We start from the raw sequence: 7,389 nt of genomic DNA on the forward strand, positions 1-7,389 counted from the left end.
CCTTTCCTTCAGCAGGCGCTTTCATGCCCACAGCTGACACCCCCCTCCCGTCCGAGGCTGGTGTGGGGTGAAAATCCTCCACCTCAGACATGCAGAGATGTAACTATCTGCGATACTGTGGTCATTCTCCATGTAGCATCAATTATGCTAATGCTAGCTGCCTGTCACGTTCTCTCATCCTGGCCACACCTCCGCTCTCTAACCCCCCTCCCCTACCCACTTTGATGCATTTTTCAAATTTCACCTTGGGGCGGAGTTATCTTTTCATAGGTGGGGTAAGATACACTTTAAATCAAATAAACAAAAGAGGATGGAGTTAAAATAAAAGGTATTCAAGCTACGTTTTGAGCATCCAAAACGCACCAAACACGTTAAGTTGGCTGCTTGTGCTCTTTCAGGTCAGACGCGTTCGGACCGTCGGGAAACACCTAGTTATGATTATTGTCCTGTCTGGCCAGTCCTGCCCGTTTTTCACCATTCTTGTCCTCAAATCAAGAGTCTTAACGCACCTCTGTTTTCCTCTGTCGGTCTCTGTTTAATGGCGGTACTTCATTTACTTTGAGCAAGCGAACGTCATGCTCACAAGATAATTAATCCACCAGATAATTCAGAGGCGGTCTGTTCGGTGAGTTTCACTCCTGGAGCTGCGAGGCTTTCAAGCTACGCCGGACTCTACTACTGAACCAGCGGCTGCTGACGTCATTACGCTCTTGCGCGATGCTGCGTTCAGGACAAGCATGGAAAATTTCCCACTCTTACGCCAATACGGTCACAATGGTGCATTTAGGTACCGAAACATTGTACTGTTTGTTGTTACGTGACTAGGTTCTCGGTAGTACCGACAGAATTCAGTTGGTACTGAAGAAAATGTTGAATTCGGTACCCATCCCTAGTACTTACTCACCGGACTTACTGCTCTCTCTAAATTTAACTTCAACTAGACAGGAAATGGCACATTCCTGAGTACCGCTAACAAACAATAACTGAGCTCCATGTGGTTTTTCCTGCGTAGAAACAGCATTTTAATACGGCTGACTAAATATGAAATAAATACTACAGCAATACTRTTAAAAGTAGGAGTTTTATTAAATGTTGAGTTGTGATGAGTAGCCGCCATCTTGAATTCTCAACTCTCCCATTGGAGGGGGCATTCCAGTTTAAATTTACAACTTATTAGTGGGAAATTCCCACTTCCCAGTACGACTACACCGCAGCAAACGTAGCCGACAAACATGCAGCTAAATGTGGATTGTATACGGCAGCTCTACCTAGTGGTGGGGTGCAGTCATGTTGTGGGTAAAATAATCAAGTTGCATTATGGGAGATGTAGTTTATGGTCAATGCTGGTTTTAAAGCAACTTAATTTTAAAGTGCCTGTAACATGAAATTGAAGTGATGTATTTGAGTGCATATTTGTAAGGATAAAATTAATGATCAATTGAAAACCAAATTTCACAATACTGAAACGAACAGTCGTCGAGATATTTGCATGAGCAGAAACAGGAAGTGATGTCAGAGGGGAATTCCTGAATGAGTTGCTACAACGGCTCACAACAGACTGCAAAGAATCAGATGTTTCTGTAGATCATTTTCAGTCATTATCAGATAAATAAGTCAGATTTATAAAGACCAGGAAGTTACTTTTTTAAAGCATTCCCCTTTGACATCACTTCCTGTTTCACTTGGACTGCACCAAATTCAGCAAAAAAATATGCACGTTTTGTGACAAACTGGGTGAAAATCATGCGAATGTTGCCAAATTTCTTAAATATTAGGATACTTTCTTTAATTTTTTGTAAGTGAAGAAAAAGCATGTCACAGGCACTTTAAGACAAYACGTCTTTGACGCGATCACAGGCCACATAAAATACAGTGGTGGGCCACATTTGGCCTGCGGGCCTTGAGTTTGACCCAGTCAGATTTAAATGCTGTAGAGAATTTTGCGCCTTTTCCTGCAGTTTCATGTCTCAAACAGTCCCGGCCCAGTGAGCTCCTGCATTACTGCTTCATTTATTGAGTTTTACCTTTAAAACCCATTTTTAAATCACTCCGTCTTGTTTCTTCTTCCTCTGCAGATTTCTTCAAGGTGAAGAAGACGAGGCTGCTTCACTCCAAAGTGTCGTCTCGGCAGTAAACGCACCAGCAGCCTCTAAACATCACCTCACACAGATCACATGAGAACATGTAGCATCGCATAAGACTTTACTCAGAAATCTTCTGACCGTGTGTTTAACCCTCAGCACAAGGAAGCTACTCCTAGCTAACCAAGCTCAGACTTTAGAAGCTGTTTTTATATAGATTTATAAATATACTGTACATTTTATATACTGTTGTATTCAGCTTTTAACTGTACTGTGAAATCATGCTAAATGCACTCTTATCAGGATACTAAAACAGGAACAAAAAGGAGCACTAAAAAGGTTAATTATCCTCAAGTGGTTGAGAGGTTCGGAGCAGGGGGTCACGACCGCCGCCACGAGCTCTGAAGGCTCGAGGCGAATCAGAGGCCAGAACCTCAACCAGCGGCGGCACGACCGTCGTTCCCCTTCAGGTCAAAGGTCAGGGGCTCAAATGACACAAACTACAGTAAAACATTAAAAATCATTCTGTTGTATTATTTTCACAAGTATTTTAGACAAACTTTATGCTTTTAATATTTCTTCCACTTTGTCTTCATTCAAAGCCTTAAACACCAGAAACGTTTTATCACCAGCTGGAAGGAATACAATGTTATGGTTTCACACAAAAGTCTGGCTTCGCGTCACACTTGCAGTTTGTGTACATATGCATGACGTGTGGGTGGGTTTTGTTGTTCACAATTTAACTTTATCCCAAAAAAAAAAAAAAAATCAACTCAAGTTTTGCTTCTTTTTCTGTAAAACTTTTCATTTCATTTGACCCGAACTGGATCTGAATTTGAAAGCAGAAGCCGTAATCTGGATTCATCCACCTTTTACTACCTCATGAAGCCATTTAATAAGTAAAGCAGGAAAATAAAAGCCTCAGTGTCGCCTCAGTTCGCCATTAAACTTTCTCAAAACAGGAGCGGAGATATTTGAATTTTTTTTTTAAAGGCATATTTTAATCTTGGCTTGATTTATTTGTAGAAACTCGTTTTATTAATTCAAATTTAAAAGCAAAAACCTAATTTTTCTCGTAATTAAAAAAAAAAAAGAATCTCGTGTAGCCCTAATACTCCGTCTTAATTTTGTGATAAGCTAAAACAAAAAAGCATTTGGTCACCTTTAAACTAAAATAATTTCTAKAAATAATAATAAAACTGTCCAGTTTGTCTCCAGTAAAATTTACTAAGAAACCTTGTTGCAGCTGTAACAAAAAGGATTTAGTTTATATATATGCATGAATATTTGTATATCGTTTGTAATTATTTTATTGTAAATGAATACTTTTTGTATTTTACATGTATAAATGTGTCGTTTTTTTGTTGAAAATGTCTGTATAGAAAACTACAAGTTTGCTTGTTGTTGCTTTTGCTGATTTCCTTCAGTGTGGACAAAAATAAAATGATAAATCATAACAATTTTACTTGTCTTTTTTTTTTTTTAAGAAAAAGTGTTAGTGTATCTTTACGTCGCGCTCACAGCACCCCCTGATGGCTGAGGGAAGATTTGCAAAACGTCACGTTTATTTAAAACATAAATAAGACCATTAGAAATACAGGACAAGTATTTCACCTTACATTCTGTTACATTTGTTTTGGCTCATCTTATAAAGGCTATGACAACAAAATACCATGAAATCAGGTCATTCTTGACTTGCTTATAAAACGAGACACTGACATTTATGTGTCGCGTGAATTAAGACACTGAAATAAAAAAAATGTAAACATTTCGAGTGGAAAAAGAATCAAGGACAAAAATATTACAGATTGTAGGAAACCAGTCCCCATAATGAGAAGCTTTTACAGATAATTACTGACCCAGATTACACTAAACACATCAAACAAAAGCAAAGAGTCTAAGTGGTTCAGTAATTTATGCTATTTATAATTAAAGYTAAATTTTTACAAGTGCAACGTCTAAATATGACTGAATATTCATAAATATATACAAAAATCAGACATTACAATCACTATTCACATTCCTAACTGACCCACAGGTCCTGGTTTGAAATTAAAAATCAGTCAGTTTGACTGAGACAACCATGTGCAGAAGTTTTAAGCCCCCCTGATTTCTTTATATTTCACCTCCAAACTGCCAAACTTGATTAAGTGGTCTTGATGAATTTTTAAACTTGGATCATTTCCTCATTTCTAGTCCAGTCCAGTGAATATTTTATTCATTTATTTTGTTGTATTCGCATATTAAGCCACTATAATCTATGACTCATTTAGGCTTAAAAAGCTTTTAAATTCAAAGGATGAACCTGTGTTAAGAGATAATTTTAAATTTAGGTTTTCTTCACATAAATCTGTATAAAACTCCCAAAAATACCAGTTTGACACCAAAAGTAAGTGCATTTTTTATTTGCTTATGCTAAAACGTAGCAAACTGTTTGCAAACTATCTCATAAACCATTGAAGAAACCTTACAAATGAGCTAAAATTTCGTGTGGTAGTAGCTGAGACTCAAACAAAATGAGCGCTAGCAGAACAAAAAAAAATAACCGTTTGGAGTCAATTTAGTCTGTTAGCAAAATATCTCACAAGCCACTGGATGGATTTAAAGAACACTTTCAGGATGAGCAACTACAACCCTATTCAAGATGGCCGCCACAGCTACACAGAACTGGCCGCAGCAGCAGTCGGTTTTACAAAAGTTGGGCTAAAATTAGCCGTGGCAGCAGCTGAGCACCTCCAGCTCATAGTCGGAGCATTTCTGTCATCTTTTAGGACAAGATGGGGTTAAGTACGAGGATTAGACAAGAAATGAGTAAATAATCTGGCTGCTCAGAGGCGAAACATAAAGAAGTTTAAGGTAATTCCAAACTTTCTCTCCTAAAAAGTGAAGTATTTACGTCCATTTAAACCGTAAAATAGACACCGTGTGTAAATTTTACAGAAGAGCGCGTTCGCGAGTCCTGGGGCCTCGTGCATAAAGGGGTGCGCAGCTTTCACACTAAAAGTTAACGTACGGACAAATTTAGACAAGTAAACACAGAGAAACTTATGAATGAGTCGCGGCGCTGCGAGTTCCTGCCGCGGTGTGATTTATATTTTAGAATCGTGACGTTTCTCAGTCAGATCAGCTGCATGGCTCGACTCAGAACTACAGTAAAATACTTCATTGTAATTTTTTCGGTGTGATACAAATAAATAAATAAAAAAACACGCTGTCCTCAATTCTTCTTGTGGTGATAACATCCTGCATAACAGCTGACTGATCCATACGCACAACTTTACGCTGCAACAAATCTGTTGTGGAGCTGAGGAATCATCACAGCTGAGCTGTTCTGAATTAATCTGCTGAGTTGACGTTTTTTTCTCAGTGAGAATTGAAATGTTTCTTAGACAATTCCTCAGCAGTGTGTGCGCTCTGCGTGTGTTTCCAACTCGTGAGAGAAATATAAAAACTTTACAGTTTACAGTAGACTGGAGGCTCTTTGATCATTTATAGGCTGATCTATTTGATTTTCAGTCCCGGGGTTCAGTTTCATGATCGTTCCGAGTTTAAACGATAAAAACTAAAACTAAAATAAAAATCTAACACCGTGTTCAGACGCTCCTTACATCCAGAAAACACAAGAGTCATATTTCTGTGGATTCAGGTCAGATTCGTGGCTTTGTGGGTTAAAACTGTCGCCTGAACAACTTTGCGTGGCTGCAGCACACTCTCACGGCAGGTGAAAAGTGTGCGTATATTTCCGCACACTTTCACGCACCGTTGGTTTTGACGCATCACAACGTGGGCGTAGAGCCTGGCGCACGCAACTTTTTTATGCGTACGCACCGTTTATACATGAGGCCCCAGAACCCCGCCCCCCCTCCAAACCTTCCATCAAGTCCCAACGACCCGTTTTATTTATTTATTTWTTTTAAGACGACAGTGATTGTTGAGTTCCTGCATCCTGAACCCAAAGGATCTGAACAGACCTGCTGCGTGGTCCCGGACCAGATGTTTGAGGTGCTCACAGCTGGCGCCGCAGCGCTCGCCTGTGCCTCCACAAGTCTTGAACTTCTCCAGCGAGTAAAGGAGTGATGAACACAATGCTGCCCCCTGTCTGCGGCGAAAGAAAACACACCCAAATWTAAAATATTTTCACCCGTTTCAGAAGATAATTTAGTATTTTTATATAAATCTGTGCCGTTTTTACTCCAATCAAAGACCGACTAAGAACGCTGTAGGTTAGGATGAATACGGGAAGTTGTGATTTCGTAGAAATGTCCTACCATGACGATGAAGAAGTAGAAGACGCTCATCCAGCCCAGCCTGCTCTCAATCAGCGACACCAGGTACTACGTGACAAACAAACAAACTGAGCTCAGGGCTGTCGTTACGTCAGGAAAAACTCCAAAMGCCTGAGCCCTGTTTCAGAAAGCAGGACGAGTGGAAATCCTGAGTGAGTTCTGGGGTAACTCTGTGCATATCCTGGGTTTTGGGTTTCAGAAAGCCAGATAGCTGTTATCCTGAGTTAACTTACCTCCACAACTTATTCCAGGAACCTACTCTGCTCTGTAGCAGGATTACTGAACATATCCTGAGTTTGTCTTGCTTTGTAGCTGAGAGGACAGAGTCAGACAGGAAGTGTCCTTTTCTAAAGGAGCCTGTAGATGTTGGAGCTGAAACTCCATTAGAGCATTTTTACGTTTTTAATTGTTCAGGTTTCAATCTTTTTCTTCAAGTCCAGCTTGTAGCTGTTTCCCAGGAAGCTTTAGGGACAGAAAAATGATCAAACTTCATTCATGGTTCTGCTCTCTAATGAAGTTTGATCAAAGGTTTAAATTCTTGCAGAAGTGTACACTTTTATTTTATTGTATATAGAATTTATTCTGTGTTTTTTTTAATGGAAAAAAAAAACTGCTGAAAATAAATAATTACAGAAGAAAGTTGAGCTCCAGAGGAGCTGGAGTCTCTTCAACTCATCGTCCATCACAGCTCTTTATGTGAAAAATTAACAATCATTCTGATTCACAATGAAAAGTAATATAAACTTATATTAAATATTGGCAGAGAGAAGATAGAGTAATACAAATTATTTTTCCGGTGGCGGGGGGAGGGACCACAATAATTTTGTGCGTTGAAGCTAGTGAATTATGTAACGTATTTTTAACGATTCCATGTCAACAATTCCGGTGTTTTAAATCCTAATTTGTTCGTTGTATTTTGATTGTCATAACGCTCCTTCATTTTCAAATTGTTGGCTGTTTTAAAGGCACAGTGTGTAGGATTTGTTGTTTTCAGCGACATCTAGTGGTTGAGTGGTTGAATC

General features: G+C 39.2%; 2 protein-coding genes across 3 annotated transcripts in view; one reads left to right on the top strand and one right to left on the bottom strand.

Annotated features, from left to right (window-relative positions):
* The window catches only part of cdkn1d (cyclin-dependent kinase inhibitor 1D), a 6,844-nt gene extending 3,670 nt beyond the window's left edge, over window positions 1-3,174 (top strand). For both annotated transcript variants that reach the window (XM_014019849.1, XM_014019850.1), the window contains exon 3: window positions 2,076-3,174. In XM_014019849.1, coding sequence (XP_013875303.1) covers window positions 2,076-2,134 — 59 coding nt within the window. In that variant the 3' untranslated portion in view covers window positions 2,135-3,174. The remainder of the gene's footprint in view (window positions 1-2,075) is intronic.
* A 2,818-nt stretch (window positions 3,175-5,992) lies between these two features.
* slc37a3 (solute carrier family 37 member 3) overlaps window positions 5,993-7,389 on the bottom strand; it is an 8,929-nt gene continuing 7,532 nt past the window's right edge. The window contains exons 13-14 of the mRNA XM_014019855.1: window positions 6,350-6,415; window positions 5,993-6,180 (exon numbers count right to left, since the gene is read on the bottom strand). Coding sequence (XP_013875309.1) covers window positions 6,088-6,180; window positions 6,350-6,415 — 159 coding nt within the window. The 3' untranslated portion in view covers window positions 5,993-6,087. The remainder of the gene's footprint in view (window positions 6,181-6,349; window positions 6,416-7,389) is intronic.

This window comes from Austrofundulus limnaeus, unplaced genomic scaffold (assembly GCF_001266775.1).
Source record: "Austrofundulus limnaeus strain Quisiro unplaced genomic scaffold, Austrofundulus_limnaeus-1.0 Scaffold234, whole genome shotgun sequence".
Lineage (NCBI taxonomy): Eukaryota > Metazoa > Chordata > Actinopteri > Cyprinodontiformes > Rivulidae > Austrofundulus > Austrofundulus limnaeus.